The following is a 19,169-nucleotide window of genomic DNA, read 5'->3' on the forward strand; positions in this document are numbered from 1 at the left end:
AAGTGATTCTGAGAATAGTAAGCTGCTTTGATTATTAAATGTATATTTAGACTATTTAAAATATTTTAAATTGTTATGAAATTATTTAATTCATGTTAAAGCATGTATTCATAGAAAAAAGGAAACGTTTCCTACGGGAAAGACATCAACATCTGTGAGTTATTAAACAGCTTTATTATGGAATGTGCTGAATAAGCAGTTATAAAAGACATGATATTTAAAAAACTCTCACATTCAGATCCTCTCGGCATCAGTGTACAAAGAAATTAAAAGAGTTTTTCCCTTTATCCTGGGCTGCAAATACGCACACACAAGCCCCCAAAATGGACTAACCTAGCGTAAAGTACCCTGATTCACTTACCCTGCATTTGCCTATTAGGGAAAGACTCTTAAGTATTAAATATTATTCTAAAACGGTGCTGGAAGAGAGTATCTTTTGATTGAACATCTAGCAGGAATTATTGGTATTCAGTAAAGTAGGTTTTACAACAATGACTTGACAAAGCCTTGACACAAAAAGTACTTCTACCTGCTGTCAATCACTCACTCTCTTGACAGTTCAAGTGCACATCCTTTCAGGGAGAACTTCAATCAACATTAGCACTCAAAATACAGTGCACAATGTCACCGCGTCAGAAATTGAAGTGAAAATAAATGTGTGAAGTGGCAATCAAAGGTAGAACAGGTTTTACATTGGCAGACCCGAGTACGTACACATCGGTGTGGAAACAGGAGCGACCACAGCATCACTTTGGGGTTCCCAAGATAAACTTTCCCTTTGGAAAAACACACCAGCCCTTCACACAAATAAAGAACACAAGGAAGAAGAGAGATTCCCCCTTCTCGCTGACACTGTCTCATACAGGCAACCAGGATGAATTTTATGACGAAGTCAGAGATCCCTCCAGCTTCTTGGGGACGCAAGTCTCAGACAACTCTACCTCTCTCCCACCGCTTTGTCCTGTCCCTGGAAAAACAGTGCTTCTCCCCAAATGCTTTCCTCCTTTAAGGATTTCTTTTCGTTGCCTTGCTTTATTTTCAGCATTCCGTCTTTCAGCCTCAAACCTCCCCTCCGCCCTTTACTCAAAAAAATAACCAAGAGAGAAGAGTATCGCACCTGACAATAGATTCCTGATATTTCAGCCTGAAAGCCAACTGTCCACCACAATTAGTGGCGATCACTTCTTCAACGGGAAACGGGTAACAAGAACACAGAAGAACACTACCATGTAAAGACTACATATACTCTACGTGACCCTGTGGCAACCAGTTTAATTCTCAGCAGATAAGGGCTCACATCAGAAAAAAATACAGTGGCAGTTGCCATGATCAGAAAATGCCCGATTGTCTCCGCAGACAAAACTCTCCTCTGGTTCCTGCCAAATCATGAGAAAGTGTGATTGGGAGGGGAGCGTACAAGAGAGCAAGACCATTCATGCCCATTAAGCAGTGCATTGCAGGTATCTGAGAAGCATTTGTAGTGGTATTTCAAGGAAATGAGTAGCAACATAGTCCCATCCTTGTGGCTACAGAAGTCAGGGTTGTCAGGAAAGAGATGCCTCTCTCAGGTAGCTCAGCCCCAGCCTGTGGAGATCAAAGAGTGCAAGGAAAGGACCCTGGGTACGACTCGGAGTTTAATTGAGTAAGTAAAGCGCAGGGACACCACGCTCCCTTTGCCATGCCGTGCTGAGCAGACACAGAACTTGTTCTAGACCAGCTGGAATTTCCTGCGCCTTTCATGCTCATTGCTGTGAGTAGGACAATTGTTTTCAAGGGTTGTCAGCCCACCGCTTTTCATGATGATTGAATTTGTAAAACAGGAAAGGAAGCAAGAAAATCACCAAGTCGGAGCGAGAGGAATGCTGGGATGCTGCTAAATGTCTCTACCTGCCTGCATCATTTTCCTCTGGAAATGCTTGCACTTAAAAACTTCTACAAATACAACAAAAAGGTATTCTAATTAACAGATGTGCAGGTCACACATATTATTAAGCAGCTTCAATAGACCAATGCATTGTACATGTCTCAGGAGAATAAAAGACAAATGACTCAAGTGTACACGGTGCAAGAAAGGTAGAAAGAAAACATACAGACTGGAAAAAGAACAAAAAGAGAGACTATGGACGCTCAGATTTTGTCCACAAAATCCATGCATGCGAGCTCTAGCTTTTGTTTGACATTCTCCTTCTCCTCAGCACACGAACAGAAATCCTCCAGGCTTTGGGTAATCTTCACAAGCTGTTCGGGGTGGGGATTACGGTGTCTGTGTACAGCAGCACTTGGCAAAAAAGGTGCCCCAACCCACAAAACGGGCTGCTGGGCTCTACTGAAATGTCAGACACCAAGATGCAGGGTAGCCATTTGTGAAGACTTAAAGGAGCCATTCCTGCTGCCACTGATAAATTATAGAGAAAACAAAGGCTTTCACTGCCTCCTTCCAACAAGTCTACCATGCCAATTGAGCAAAAAACCAGCACCAGAGCAGAGGAAGCTGCCAGTGCCGGTTCAGCCTCAGCGCACACCTTCTGTTACGGAGAAGCAGGAGAAAGGGACGAGTTCCTTCTCTGAAGGCTCCTTTGTTCACCTCTTCTCTGACCCCCTGCACCGCAGTGGGCATGGTACAGGTTGCTAAAGCAGCAAACAAAATAACTAGGAAAAGTTAAATATCAGCTCACCGTCCATGTCAGGGAGTCATGCTCACTAACTAACAGATTTGTAAAAAGATGACCCTGCAGGTGAACAAAAAAACGTATATAAAGACATAAAAGATGGGGCTGCAGGACCACCGTTATGGATAAGTGAAAAATTGGAAGAGAACACCTGCAGAATACCAAGCCAAGTGGGCTACGGAGGATGGGGGAGAGGAGAGACAAAAACAAGTAAGGAAACAATACGGTAAGTTAGTGTGGATGTATTAAATACACAATATGAAGCGAGATAAGGAAAAGGAGAAGGAAGAAGCATCTGAAGAAATGCTTGAAGGTCCATCCCAGTATCATTACACTATACACATGCTATTTAGCATCAGGAATACGAGGACACTGTGAGCAACTTATCATTCATTGCTCCATAGGAAAGAAAAGATGAAACGTTTTTACTCTGAACTAAAGGTGAAAAGCATTCAAATTCCATAAGAAACGCCTAAGCTATATAATGAGCAGATTTGAAGCTACTTAGAGGAAACAGCATCAGAGAAGGATGTTCATCACCCTGGGCAGGCCACACAAATTAAGAGAAAGTAGAGCTGTGAATTACAATGAACAGAGACTAAATAGCTGCCTGTGTTGGATTAAAGGATTTAAATTGTCAGCTTGATGTATAATGAATGTGAAAACCCAGCACTTAATTAAATGGCACATGATAGAATAACTTTGTTATGCTTTAAACCGCTTAAGTTATCAAAGTATTCCTTATATTTAGCAATTGTTTAGCAGCATCTCTCTCCCTTGTGAGATCCACTAAGGCATTGGTCATTTACCCTGTGTTCAGCTGTGGCAAAGTACACAACTTTTTTTTTTGTTGTTGTTGTTGCTCTGTAGTCTGAGTTTTCAATCACAGCTGGTGAATTTCTAGCAACGCAGTCGCTGAATGCTGCGGAGACACAATGATGGGCTACCAGGTGCTCTGAGGATCCCACTGCCAGCTCCTTGTTCCCAAACTGAGTCGACACCGGGGACTGATAGCTCTTCCTAGATCACACCTCCCCTAAAATCACTGTTAGGTCTTCAGCCGTGCCCGCTCACGCATGAAGGGTCCCAGCACAGGGGTGAGAGCGCAGCCTGTCCCCAGGCAGCCGTTGTCAGGCCTGGCTTGTGCCAAGTAAAAACTACAACCTCCTCCTTATTTGCCTTAAGGAGTACATCTGCCACAGGGGACGACCGCAAATGTGTTCTGCCATTGCATTTTGGTAACAGGAACCGACTTAACTTTTTCAACCTGGGAAGCAAATCTAATTGAGGTACTTTGTACAGAACGAGGACAATTAGAACGGAAATTACACATGAGAATCAGCAGAAGCAGCAGACAAGGGATCACCATAAGGGCAAGGACAGGGCTTCTGAATCACTTTTTGAAGAAACCATATAGCACAGAAGGACTTAAAGGCTAAATAAAGGCGATTAAGTGGACTGCTCTATCCTACAAGGGCTGATACGAAGAAACACGGCCACAGAGTTCTCCAGAAAATTCATAGTTTTGTTTTTTTTTTTTTTCTTATCTCATTCAGTTTATCCCATCCATTCACACTTCGTGAGCCTCCAGCAACTCCTGTGCTGGTCACTCAGAAGGAAGGCTTCCTTAACCCCGCTGTCCTTGCGCACACAGGATGGTTAGGAAGAGCATGAGATAGGAAGGACCCTCCCTTTTACACAGACACACAGAGGACACGGGTCCTGGAGATGACTCAGTGTCCCAAAGGGCCAGGTGCACACTCAAATCAGAGATGTGTTACACGCACAATCAAAAACTGGAAAACAAAAAGTAAAAAAAGTACTTACAGCCACTGCTATTCTTCCGAGGACATGTTCTGGAATTTTTCTATAAACATCCAAAGAACCCCCTGCAGGGACAAACAAAACGTGCTTAGGTAATGCAAAATGAAACACTGCCCTAGATTTGAAGTCACAAGGGTTTTCTAGGCCCTGGTTATTAATAAAAACACCATCAATGATGTAACAATAAGCGTGTCAGAAATAACTGACCTTAAAAACCTACCAAACTCTGAATAAACACATGAAAGAGTACTCAGGTCTCTCCTCACCCACGTTACTTATTTCTGCTTGCAGCATTAATACTAAAACTCCTTTTAGAAAACCTCCCAGTCACAGGACAGAACATCAAAACCGGAGAACTCAAAACCACCAGGCTTGGAGTAACTTCTCAGGAATAACAGCGTCATCCCAAAAAGCAACAGTAGACTTCAAAATCTCAAGTTTCCTAACCTTGTCCCCAAAACCTGGTGCTAACATTACATGGTATCCCATACAATCCTTAAAGCCAGCTTCCTCCCCATGATCAAACCAGTGGAAGTTTGGTTGAGCATTGTGGACTGTGTCCACACCGATGGCTAAAAATGAAAGACAAGGAGCTCCTGGGCAAGCAGGTAAGTTTTGCCAGTAAACTCCAGCATGGGACAAAAGTCATTGTCTGGCATAATCCTGCGCAGCCAACGTCCTGGTTGGAGGACAAGACCACGCCAGCCAGCATCGTGCATTCGTGGGGAAAGCGAGAAACCCAAGTCCCTCTAATGGCCCTACAGACATTCCCAAGGGACTGGGGAGGATTCTTTCCCTTGTCTTCTGCAAAGCAGATTCATGACCAAACCAGCCTTCAAAATGTCCCTGGGGTGAAATACAAATTCTCCAGCAAGACCGGAAATTTAAAATTGAGAATTAAAAATATCCAAGTGTAATGGAAGAAAAAAAATAAATAAAGGATAAGCAAATTCCCATTAGCTTGCAAGAATGTGTTGTCTCATTCAAGGCTTAAGGCTCTCAGAAGCGCTCAGCACTGATCTAACTGTGCTCTCAGCGTAGCGTGTGGATTTTACTGATGACACCACTGGGAAAAGTTAGGCCAATACTCAGCAATTAAGAAAACTACACCTTGTACATTCCTTATGGTTCATTTTTTAGAAGTAGAAAGTCATTCATTCTGAAATACTGCAATCCAAAGAAGTCACAAGGTCCTTATATTCCAGTCTTCAGCCTTAACTGTACAACAGCTCTTATTTACGCTACACTACTTATTCTATTGATGGGGGTTTTGTGGTAGTTGTTGGTTTTTTCCCCCTTGTTTTCCTCATGATCTCTACTGTCAGAAATACGGCGTTTGTCTTCACTGATGTTGCTCTGATTCCAGGTCATTGAAACTACTCTTTGTTCATTAAGTGTAATCTTTCGACTCACATCGTCCATATTGCCTGTGGATTATAATGAACCTCAGTTTTAAAAGTTAAATACTATTTAATAGAAATAAGAGGATGAAGCATCACAGAAACCAACTGCTCATTACAACAGCCAAACAGAAGGCAATCATACGGCCGGTGGTTCCTGCTAATGCTTATAACTCATCCTTAAATTTTGGACAAATAGAAGACCTATTTTCATACAGCAAACCGCTAAGTCTTGCTATTGGAGACGTCGCTAAAGGTAGTGCTGTTTGAAAAATGAAGGAAAGTATCTTTTTGCAAACAATCGGGGAAACCTGCCATTCTTCTACGGAGAAAAAAATTCTGTAGCGGACAACAGTTCCAAATCTAAATATATAATGTTGGCTCCCAGATCTATGCGTAGACATCTAGGTACAGTCTGATAGCCTGCACCTCGCCCTGCTTTTAAGGGGAATTATTGGGTGCTCAGCAGTTTCAAGGAAAAGAGGCGACACCGTAAGTAAAAGGCAACAGTACATTTCACCATCTTTCTTTACAAGAACATAATCTTTATTACCAATATAAAAGGGCAAAGATTAGAAAGCCTCACTTCACTTCTCCGTCGATCTTTAAGATCAGCTGGCAGGTGGGAGGGTGATCCAGGTCAGTTCCACCTCGGTATTTTGATATTTTCAGACTTGGAGTTATTTGGCTTTTTCCTGCTTGCAGCTGCCAGGAAAGACCCACTGTGGTACTATACGTGCACCCCTAAGCCAGGAGTATCCCAAAAGACGCAGATCCACCTCTATCTCGGTAATCTCAAAAGGAAACACCTATGTTTTGTAATATGGTACAGGATGTAACTGGGCAAAGAGAGTCACGGGATATGGATTTAGAAAGTGTTATAGACTGGCCTAAGGCAGTCAAAAGGGTTAAAAATTTGCCAAGGTTAAAGCTGTTTATCTACAGGATGAGAAAGTATTTTTTTATTATCTTTACCTGCATCCCTACACATAAAAATTAAAGGTCTGGAGGGGGGGGGGAAAAAGGCAAGGTCCCTTTATTTGCATTTTGTTCTTCCTTTAAATGATTGCTGTTGCTTTCTGCCAGAAGGAGCGCACAACATGAGGCAGACCAGAGGTCATCTCCAGTATAATTCCAAGTAATTTGTGCATGGTCAGTAAACACCATCGTTGGGCAACATCATGAAGGATGCGTACCCTAAAGGCTTAAATATTTTCAAACAAGAATTCAGAACTGCAAGCATTTATGTCCATCATTTAAAAAAAAAAAAAAATAAATTTGGAATTAGCAAGAGCATACATACTCCAGGCAGATGCATGTTTTGGCATGAGCAGATGCTTCCTTACTGCATGTGGCTACTGCTTAGCACAGGCTTGTGAGTCTGAGTGCAATTGCAAGGACAGAACAGAGAAATGGCTTATAGTCACACAGCATGAGAACAGCAAAGGATTTCACTCGTGGGCTTTGCTGACTAAATGTAAGGCTCTTTCATCAAATATGGAAAATCTGAGAGAATACTCACACTTGGAAATGGGGCACAGAGATCAGTGGGACAGAGGTAGTAAGTGTAAAAAGAGAGAAATAACAGTAATAACAGACCATTTTAACAGGGAGAAAACAAAATGCACCATAAAACCCTAAAGGGCTTTATTCGTGGTCCCTATCAGAAAGAAAGAAGCTACTCAACGATGCTTAACGGTACACTTTTGGCTTTGGAAATTTTTCCTGCCAGAAAGCCCTCCCTCCACAGTAAATTATTTGTGAGAGCCTTACTTCTTTATATCCAGCTTAACCCAACCTCTGTGAAAAACCTGGATAGGGCATAAAACGCTGGCTCATAAGGAAATCCTGGAGAGAGTAACACACTATTGCTTGTAACAACATGACGTTAAAAGTTGAACGCTGCGAAGGGGCTTCTTGCGCACGAGACACAAGGGGACTGCATCTGTCGTGAGACACGCTCTCAACGTTGATACACAGAGGGCAGCAATGATTATAAATTGCCGTAATCAGTACACTTTTCCTGCCTTTTCTCCAAGAATGCTACGCAGTACAAGATTTCTAAGCAAAGCACTAATACATCTCCATAATGACAGCGGCATCAGACTGTGGGGAAGGGGACACTGTTGGTCTGAAGATTGGCATTGGGGGAAACAGGAGTACACCCAAAAAGAAACTCAGCGCGGCACTGCTAAACAGCTGCGTTAGAAAATAATTCCTTCTCTTGCAATTAAGAGACGATTTCCACTGAAAACACATAGGACATTGGGTTAATAGATTTCTTTAAAAGAAAATCTGTTTTGGCTATCAAAACAGTAAAAGTGAGGAACAGCTGTTTTGTCAGCGAGGACAGATTGTATGGAAGACTCAAATATCAAACCACAAATTAAGCTAGCATTTATTTCTCTTCTATTTACATTTTCAATAAAAGTAAGCGAAGTTACACTCAGGAAAATACAGCGTACCACGGAGAATATAACACCATCTCAATGCTAACCCATTTTTTTTAAAAAAAAAAACCACCTACCTGCAAAGTTATTAATACTTTACATTTTCAAGTCATACTACTGCATTTTGCTCCATTCTGGAAAAGCACATCTTTGTTGTGATTCTCCCATTTACATGCTTAGCAATTAAAAGCACAACACTAGATACGCAACTCACCATCCATGAACTCTGTACACAATGAAATTCTGTTTTCTACAAAAAAAGCACCATAAAATCCTATGATATACGATGAGTCACACTGGAAAAAGAAAAGAAAAAAAAAAAAAAAAAGAGAAGCCTGTTTTAAAATTTGCTGTAAGAAGATTATAAGGAAGAATAATCAAAATGAGAAAATTTATATACCTTATAAAGAATTTCTAACTCCGACATTATCTGCTTCTGGAGTTCCAGTGTTATATCTAAGGGTATGACCTAAAATACAAACAATGGACGTATGTTTAGCACTGACAGATTAAAAGTAAGTGAATGATTCAAAATTAACGAAAAAGTGTATTGGTTATCCTTAAGTGAGGAAAGGAAAGAGAGGAATAGGTGGTGAGAATATTTTAACAGAGCGATGGGCAAAGGAAGAAAACGGAAATGAAAGGACAGAGTTATTTACTTTTAAAAGTCAGCTACGAGTTAACTAAGTTAAACAGCCAATTTTATCCAGGAAATGTCACAAGGCTTGTGGTTTAAGGACTTGACGAGGAGACGAGTCCGAAGCTGAAGACAAGCCCCACACGTAACGTGAAGCGCAGGCCGGGTAGAGCTGCAGGTTGGTCAACTCCGAGTTGCTGCTCAGTCACCCAAGGTGCCACCACCCCCCAGGTCCTGCTCGGCACAGCCCCCTCCGCCTCTGCCCGGCACCCGTTCTCCTCGCTACAGACACGTCTTGCACAAAAGCCTGGAGGGCCGTGGCCCCGGCAGGCCTTGCTGAACAGCCCACGTTCGCTCTAGGGGCTAAGGAAGTACTGCAGTATTGGAAGGATCTCTGGATGTCTCAGTGGCGCCCTAAAGGAGCGTCTCTAACCACCACTCTTACAGTTTCATTCATATTTACCCCCTTTTTTACATAAATTCCTAACATTGCATGAAACATGGAAAACAGTTAAATATACAGGAAAAAATGCAGATGGGAGCAGATGGTCCAGACGCTTAGGTACGCGTCACCAAAGCATTCCTCAAAACAACCACAAAAAAAACTGACTCCGAGCGCTCAGCTGCTCACTGTCACGCTTGTCTCCCGCTCCCTCCATCTATGTCCTCGTTGTTCACCATTTTGGGCCAGGCTGCCAACCAGGACTAACGTACCGAGCGCTGCAGTGAAGGTGGGGTGCACTGACTGGAGTTTATAGGTTTTCCGGATTTTCAAGACAGACCCTCTTAATACGGACGCTGGTTCCGACAGAACCAGCACTGAAAATCAATTTGAACAGACAATTCTTTGCCATGATTACTCGAAGACTTGCACGCTCAGTTGCTAAGTACTACTACATAAACCAAAATGGACTCCAAATGCATTTCGCCAAGCTCAGTGTGCTACCACGCAATATTTCACAGTTTAATACTTTAAGCTAAAGGGAAACAAAATCTAGTTAGTTTGCAGAATTAGCAGAATAGATATTATAGGCTGCACATACTGCTGACGAAACAAAATACAGAGAGACCATTTCCAAACACACGCATTTTACAGTATCAAAATCTGTCTAAAAGAAAAAACGGTAACCTGTTTCTATCAAGAGTTTGCTTTAGGGTTATTTATAAAAGCTGTCAGTAAACTGAATTGTAAGTGTAATACAGGGCTGCCAAGAAACGTTTAACACACTTGTCTAGATCAATAATCATTTGCCAACAATATTCACTTACATTTTTCCAGCGTGAAAAACTTAAAATAATTTGCCGGAGTACCATCAGTTTAACCCACTGAATATTAAGAGAATTTAATCTTGTCAACAGTATAAAATTAAAATTTTACCTCACTAAATTCTACTCAACAGTGAGAAATTTCCCTGCCTCGGTCACTGTGAAGGCTCCGGCGCCCTGAACGATGACTAGTTAGCACGATCAGCGTCAGATACATCACCGACATCCAATCAACCAAGACCCGGCATGAAGAAAGGTCTCCGGCTGATTTGCATTAACTATAATTACATACAGACCCTGCATCCTAATAGTGAGGATAACCTGGAAAAGCAGAGCGACCCTCTTTACAAGCGTTCAGGATACTGCAGAGTAGAGCACGTACAGAAACGTACCGCACCGGTACGGTAAGCGTACGTCACCACAAAGTAAATTAGGAGAGATCACCATCTCACTTTCTCCGGATAACTATTGTACAGAAGTGTTTTCGTCCATCTTAACACTTGTGGCTTGTGTGCCTTCGAACATCGGAGAGACACCCATCCGATGGCAAGGTTGGAAGAACCTTATGTTATTTACAGCATTGAAATGGGGGCAGAAAGGGGAAATAAAAAAAAATAAAAATCAAATACCTATACAGCACTGCCTTAATCTGCTCTTGTACTCTCCATGGTCATACTCCTTTTGTATAAAATTTCTAAGCGTATTTAGAAAATGAAGTTTGTATGGGTGAAACAACTTTTAGGAATATGTGAGGCAAACGTGTTAAGCATGGGCTGGAACAGCATTAAAGCAAGAAACCCACCCCCCCCCCCCCCAACCCCTCCTCAAACCCATTGCTGCCAAGGACAAAGCTGTGAACAAGGATTTGGCTGCAACGTCCACAACTGTGGTAAGGAACACAGGTTCCTTCCTTTTGAAAGGTAAGGAGGTAAGGAACCTCCACAGGTTCCACAACACAGGTAAGGAAATGAGATGGAACATCAGACAATTGGCACCTTTGGAAAGAACTTTGTCGTAAAAAAAAAAAAAAAAAAAAAAAAAAAAAAAAATATCACTGTTATTTTACTGGAATTATTGAGAGCAGAAAAGCAAAACCCAATTCATCCGGCATAAAATACCACGCAGTGTTCAACACGTGCGGGAGTGGAGTTTCTTATCAAGTTTGCAACAGAAGGTACAAGAGAAGCCGGAGGAGCAGAGGAGGTGGGGAGGTGCCCAGCCGCTCCTGCCACCCCGCCAAGGGGGAATCGCGCCGCGGGGACGACCAGAAGAGAGGGGGCCAAGGGCAGCCTGGGCTGGCCGGGGAAAAGGGGCTGGTCACCCAGCTCCAGCGCCTGCCCCCATTTCAAAACTAGTGCAAACGGCGCCTCACAGGTAGAGCTGGAGAAGGATCCTAGACAAGAGGGGCATTTTTTATTCCATTTTTTAAAATTTAAATGGCATGGCGGGCCTCTGGGATTCAGCAAGGGGCTCCAAGCACTCCTGCACAGCTTCCTTACCAAGTTCCTGCCTAAAATATAGCAATCTTTGACTCGCTTAGCAAGCTTATAACATACGTGAACTCAACACACCTAACGTTTCAAGTGAAAAGGGTTAATTGTTAAAAGAGGAATACCTGAGCATATTTCCTCTGCTCTGCACTACACCTCCAGGACAAATAAGGATGAGTTGTCAAGTTAAATACAAGCAGTCAAGTGACTGAATTATAATTTACTCTGTGCTCAATTTAAATTAGTGTGAGGCTATTAAAATATACAGTATAAATACGGCAATTCATCACAAGCTGTCATGGATGACTTCATCTATTTGCTGGAGTGGCATACGTTCCACTAAAGGGAACGAGAGCAAAATCACAGGTCAAATTAAGCTGCTATTCTGTTTTAATTCACTTATTTAATCCGTGGCGACATAATTGTCTTTTACAGTATGTACAACTCAAAGGAAATTTGGGAGTATTATAGTCAGTATACAAATGATTAATCAAATGGTCCATTTAAATGCTAGCTTAAGAGCAGCAGAAACTAAAAGCAGCTGAAGAATGGCAATCAGCCAGCGCACGCTCAAGTTTTTCATTCGGATTTTTCCCTCTAATTAGAAAAAAGTTACCTTTGAAAAAAAAAACCTATTAAACCCTCCGCATGCTGTAAAGGTTACATAAAATATGCAATGACGTAGCTTTGGTCTATAACATCGGTATTAGCATTGGTTTGTTTTCCTGTTCAATATATTTGCAAGATTACGGACTAGCTGAAAGCATTTTAATCAACAGGTTTTCGGAATGTTATCTTGTCCTATCAAATCTGTATATTATCAGGAAAAAAAAGCCCCCAAAACCGCAGAACTCCGCTTTCAGGGATCCACCCAGTGATGTTCCTATTAGCGTGGTAATCCGCTGTCAAAACACTTGATCCGCGTGACGATCCTGTCAAAACGCCGGCATTACCGTCCGCTTTTTATTGCTGGCTATGCTGAGCCATAGGCGTGTTAAGTAATTTTCTTAATAGCGCAAGCCGGCACGATCACGATCATTCCAAGTTTCCTGACCTCCAGCTTGTGAGCACGTTATTTTGAACTACGATAACACACACGTGTTGATGTAATATTTCTTCTGAAATCACACTAAAAAACCAACCAACCGTAATGGAGAGTGACAGGACCACCACGAGTAGCATCTACAAGAGAACGCGGTTTCCCAAATCTTCAGGATGCTAATTTTCCACGAGGACTAACCGAACCCGCGGACTCTAAGGGAAACAAGGAGGTGAAGTTGCTGGGGGGAAAAGGCTTCTTGCCACAGGGAGGTGATTTCAATTAACCTTGCAAAGGGTGAACTCATTTCCCCTCCTGCCTGTGGGATTTTTCTCTTGCTCCACCTCCTCTCCAGGCAGGTTCCGAGGGCACCCCCCGCCCCACGGCAGCCGTGCCAGCGCCGCGCACAACCGGCGCAGGAGACGCTCTCTGTAGAGCTTGAAAAAAGATCATTTGAGGCAGTAGCGTAGTAGGTACCAGGGAAAAGCAGCATCCTTACACAACCCCAGCATTTAAGGGAAGAGCTTTTTCACTTTCACATTGAAAGCTGTAATTAGTAATATTTTTTTAATATTTAACTTCCTGTACTTTTGTGCCTGTTACAACTCAGAGAATTCCTGTCTAACTGGTCATGACAGCTTTAGGAATGACAGATACCACTTGAAAAGACTTTTTCAAAATGACTTATTTCAAAAACTTTTTCAAGTGATGTTTGTATTACACGTAATTAGTTATTTGGATGTTATTTCAATTTCCATGTTTTCCACATAGAGAGAATCATTGCCAATCCAGCAGTAAGCATTTGCTTTTCTTCAGTTCCTTGGAAAGTCAGAAGCTTTTCCCCTAGTGGGGTGAAGGGATTTATGTGATCCCCAGGAAAGCTGAAACACGGGCAGAATCTCCTTTCAGTAAATTGTATCTACTGGAACCACAAGACGATCTGAGCCCAAATCTGAAAGGTTCCCATATATGAAAATATTGCCTGGTAATTATAAAGGCTTCATTTGAAGCCTCAGTGTAATCTTACATCTTTAAATTCCATTTAACAGCAATTCTGCTTGCAGCAACCAGCTCCCATCACTCCTCGTGCCCTCCTCTCCCACCCTCACATTCTTTCAGTTTAACTCAACTTCACCAGTATTTAATGATTAAAGACAAAAAAAGAACGGAGACAAAAAGTCCATTTTAGAGTTTTCTAAGTAATTATTCCATAAATCACATATTTAAAATATAACATTTTTTTAGATTGCAAACTATTAATTGAAATTGGATGAATGCAATAATTAATGTTTTGCAAAAGTCTCTACTGCTTTGAGTTTTAACAAAATCCCCAAATTTAAAAAAAAAAGTTTGCTATATTAAAAAGGGGCGTATTTCAAAATTTTTGTATAGATTAACTGTATTAATAATTTAATTTAAAATTTCATTTAACAAATTAACGTACGAGAGTTGGCTTACTGTTGTCAGAGTTGCACTATTAGTTTGCCACAGTCTTAACCGAAGTTCAGATAAGACTGGCACTGACCTGAGCACACTGCAGGACACAGCGTCACTGCAAAGAACGCTAACAAGGGAAAAAAAAAAAAGCCAAATCCCTTGGATAAAAAAAAAAAACCAAAAAAAAACAATCAGGGGGAAAGGGACATTAAAATAAACAAACCTGTTAAAACCACAAGATCTCCTAGGAAAACAGAATATTATCCCAAAGTAAACAGGGAAATTCTCTTTATTTAAAAATGAGGTTGCAGAGGCCACTCAAGAATTTGCCCTTGGGGACAGCCTGGCATTGGCAGAGAAAGGCACAGACGGACACCCTGCGCCCTTTCCGCCCCCGCTCCTGCGACGCCGGGGTCCAGGACGGGGAAGCGGCACCTCTGCCAGTCGCTGGAGAGGCACAAACCACAACGGCACTGGGACACGTCCCTGTAACCCCCCGGGAAGACGTGGTGGCACCTACACACGGTGCCAAGCAATTCCCGGGGGGCGAAACCTGGATTCTGGGAACTCGGTGCTCGTTTGGAATTACTAGATTTATGGACTGTGGTTTTTCCTGCATAAACACTGTGGACTTTAACGCTACAAAACAAATTGAGATCTAACAATCAGAGGGAGGGGAAGGAAACCAAGGTCAAGAAAGAACAGGGAGAAAGAAAGAGAGAAAGAAAATTACTGTAATATCTTACCTTCACTGCTAGTATTTTTCCACTAGGGACATGATATGCCCTGCATGAGGGAAAAAATTAAATAACTTGAGATCACATAAAATTACCTCTATACATATGTGCAACATGTATACACTAATTTCACAGAAAAATGACTTGGAGCTAATACGTTTTACGTTAAACCAATTTTATATAGCATTTTTAAAGAGACTGATGAAAACCATCGATCAAAAGAATATACTTACAATGAAACCATTTAGCAGGTTTTAACATCTGCATGTTTTGTATAAAACCTACACACTGAAGACTCCCGTACAGTGTATGATATGAATTTATCCGCTTTCACATTTTCTTTTAACGCAATACAATTACAGCATATTTATTGTTCACAATCTTCATGTAAAACAAGGTTTATCACACAAGTTCACCCATTCTAAGGGTATTTTCAGTGGTAAGGCAGTGAGAAACACAGCTATATCAATTAAAGTGAAGTAAACCAGGTAACGCTAATTCTTTACCGTAACCTAAGGACCCCCGGAAAATGTTAGTGGAATGAACTTTCTGCATTTGTATTTAATATTAGGGTGTGTGCGTGCATATAATGTTAGAAAGCATTATTGTTAATGCTCACGTGTACCCAAAATAATTTTCCACAGTATTTCAAGAGCAGTTTGTCTTAATTTCTGAAGACAAATATTTACAATTGGCTATTTAACAATGGCTCGTGTATGCCTAACCACGACCTCGTAAGAAAATAAAAAGGTAGGCGAAAAAAAGTGTCTACTAAAAATCCAATGTAATTTTGCATAAAAACAAAACCATTAAAGGTTTTCCTCTTCACTAGTTTTATTGTCTCATACTGATTTATGATACTATGCACAGTAATGTCGTATATGTGGCACTAACTTTAAAGAATTATAATATTTTACCACTATATACCTCTAGCAATTATTACTGAAGAAGAAAGGCTTTAATAGGGTTTTTTTTTGCACGCAAAATCATACATAGTACAAGGCGAGACCGTTGTTTAATCTTATTTATAACTGAGTGCTTCTATAATTTCTGCTAATAGCTTGGAAGTTTCTAAAAACTTCACCTTAATTTAATAACTCATGGAAAAACATTTACGTAACCGAGTGGCATGAGCTTTTAGGATGAAACACGGTTTAAAAAGGCACACTAAAAATCAGTGTTACTTAATATCAGGACAACACGCAAAAAGCCAAACCATCAGCCGAAGCTGTGGCAGACCGGTGGCTGAACGCACAATCAATGAATCCAAGGGAGGAAACGAGCTCTGCTGTAACTATGGATGAATCAACAGTGGCAAAACATTATGGACTTAAGATGAGCAGAAATGATAAGAAAACGAACAGGTTGAGATAGCATGCTTAACGTCTGTTAGCTTAATATGTACTGTGCCGGACAGTTTGGCAACTTAATTAGCTTGTCAAGAAAGCTGATCTTTTTTCCATAAGAGAGATCTCCTGTTTCCAAGTGAATTAAAAGGGAAGACTTGATTATTTAATTATGATGCACGCTAATTCATCCGTGGAAGTTTGGGTTAAATTTCCAGCAGAGGGCAGATACCTGGTTTGGTTTACAGAGCACTGACAGTACCAATTTAACATTTAATTATCGCTGAGAACTGGATCACAAAGGAGATACCATGCCCATGGGTAGAGCGTGTCCAGTGGCTCTGCAAATGCCGTGCTACCGGGGAGGAACGGAATTTGTTTACTCCAGGCTGATCCGGCATCTCCATTGTCCTGACCTTCCCCAACACAATAACTGTAAAGTGATTAATGAAGTTTGAATAGGAGCTTTGGTTACACCAAAAGACAACCGTACACCTCCGTAGTGCTTTAATTAACAGCTAACACTTCAAATTAGTCTGTAGTTGCTACAGTAATTACCCGTTCCAATGAGTGTGTAGGGAAAACGTTTTTGTTAGATATTATGTAGAACTGTAAGTTGGAATTGATCATTTTGGTTACAGTCAGCACAGCTAAAGCCTGAAGATTTAGTACCTTTATGTAGCTTCAGAAGGATGCACTAAAAAAACCCCACAGAGTAACGTGCACAGCATGAAGAAAAAACACACTTTTTTGTGCGTACTGCACCCCTCAGTAAGTCTACGGGTGTCTACGAGGAGATGAAACTAATATTCATACTCTGTGAGTAATGTGAAGTCTCATCTCAAGGTCAACTCTCACAGATTTCAGTGTCACCTCCAAAAGTAAGTAAACATCATCGTAGAACCAGATCATTAAATGAGGCAAAGTAGCAAAAATGCAAAAGGTTCCTCAGCAACGCGCCACATTTCAGTGAACACACACTTAAAAATCTTCCAGGATGGTTGGCAAATGATGTCGCCTAATAAACAGCTACAACAACAACAACAACTCTTCTTGCTAGGAAACCGCACTGAGCGGTGCCTAACAGTAAAGACAAGTGGATGTTAAAGACGAGTGAAAACAGTTGCTAAATAGCTGCTGAAGTACTTAAAGACAAATGTAAAGAGCAGAAATTAAATGCATTGAAATGCAAAATATTCAAGGAAAACGCTGCTTTGACGTTTTTCAAAATTTCATTCCTTGCAGAAACCAGCTCTGGGAAAACAAGTTCATTTTTTCTGCTCTTTTTTGCGGGGGTTTGGTTTTGGTTTGATTTTTGACCCGTTGCAAAAGCTCTAACGCATAATTGAGAAGAGGCGGCTGTAAATCATTTACTGTTAGGGAGAAATCGAAGAGACACAGAGAGCCAACCACTGCAATGAGAAGTTTAAAAAGTCATGTTGAACACTTGACGCCAGCATCAACTGTTAAAAATATAAAAGCTAGTATTTAAGTTCTGTTGCAGTCTGCCAACTGCAGGAAGCTGGTTCCGATGTGCATTCCCCCTTCCCTCTCGGCCTCTTAGTTAAACTGGGAATTTATAGGACAAATGCCATGGCACGGACTGCTCTTCTTACTCTCTGGAAAGGAAATTCCTAACACATATCGGGACAAATTAAGAATACATTCTTATGCAGGGCCTGATCTAGATCCCACCCAGGTTAGTTGGAGAACTGCATCTACCACAAGCTTGATGTATTATTATTATTATTATTTTATGGACAAACTAATGGAAATGCTATGACATTAATAACAACTTTTTCCACTACTAAAAATACTTTTTAGGTACATATTGAAAAATACTGAAACAGTATTTATTAGAATAGTAGAAAAAATAAACACAACAGCAATCGGATATTTCATTTGGTGCCCAATTTCTGCACATAAAGGAACTGTAATTCTAGCATGCGGCACCCAACTAATTTTTAATTTTGTTTTAAAATAGACAGTTGTTAGCTATAGTAGCCACAGCATTTCATGTCTGAGGATAATGATTAAAGTTATTAAAAAAAAAGCGCAGAGTTCAGAAATCCATTTTGGGACACCAATCTTACAAGATGATGCGTTCTTTTCAAATTCACCAAAGCCTGACCGAACATAGTTGCTGTGTGTCTGCGAGAAGACAAGATAGTACAAAAAGTTGTAGAGATCTTAAGCTTATCTCCGCTGACATCTTCAAAGTGAAGAGTAAAGGCCAGTGGTTGAAAATTGTATCTTAGTCTCAGAATACATATGGGATGCAAGAAAATTCTTCATGCAAGCAAACTGTTCTTTCTTGATGCTTAAAAGTATATTTTAGTTCCTATGTCCAACACAGATAGGGGACCAACTCTGCGCTCCACTGAGTAACCGATTTAACAATCGCCAGATGAGGAGACCGCTGATGAACAGAACGTAGAAAGAAGCGCGGCCCTTAACATCAGCAGTGCCTGGTGCAGGGACCAAGCGAAGAGATTGTTGCTGAATTAGAACTAAGTTTTAATAACTCAGACTGATAAATGAAAAAAATTCATATAGATTTCACAAAAGGAAGAAGAAATCTTCAGGGAGGATGGAGAAAAGGAAGTATTAACTTTCAGATCTCCTCAGAAAAAAATATATTCCAGCTACAAAGGCAGCGTGGTACAAAACACTGGATGAGCTCCAAGAAAAGGGAAAAAACAGAGCAAGAAAGCTGGAAGCTGGATAGGGAGAAGGTGAGTTTTAGAGGGCCTTTTCCCCCCGCCCCGGCACACTGAGCTAACGCGAGATGGGGGATGCAGCTGCCATCTCCTTTTGGGAAGTTCTCCCAGGGAACACGCACAGCGCGTGATGCGGAGAGGTTGGCTTAAAGCT

The 19,169-nt window shown here is 41.2% G+C and overlaps 1 protein-coding gene across 3 annotated transcripts in view; it reads right to left on the reverse strand.

Moving 5' to 3' along the window:
* Positions 1 to 19,169, reverse strand: part of MAP2K5 (mitogen-activated protein kinase kinase 5) — a 142,646-nt gene that overhangs the window by 81,500 nt on the left and 41,977 nt on the right. For all 3 annotated transcript variants that reach the window (XM_074599578.1, XM_074599577.1, XM_074599579.1), the window contains 4 exons: positions 14,959 to 14,998; positions 8,744 to 8,812; positions 8,558 to 8,639; positions 4,497 to 4,558 (listed from right to left, as the gene is read on the reverse strand). In XM_074599578.1, the coding sequence (XP_074455679.1) occupies positions 4,497 to 4,558; positions 8,558 to 8,639; positions 8,744 to 8,812; positions 14,959 to 14,998 (253 nt within the window). The remainder of the gene's footprint in view (positions 1 to 4,496; positions 4,559 to 8,557; positions 8,640 to 8,743; positions 8,813 to 14,958; positions 14,999 to 19,169) is intronic.

This window comes from Larus michahellis, chromosome 9 (genome assembly GCF_964199755.1).
Source record: "Larus michahellis chromosome 9, bLarMic1.1, whole genome shotgun sequence".
Taxonomy (NCBI): domain Eukaryota; kingdom Metazoa; phylum Chordata; class Aves; order Charadriiformes; family Laridae; genus Larus; species Larus michahellis.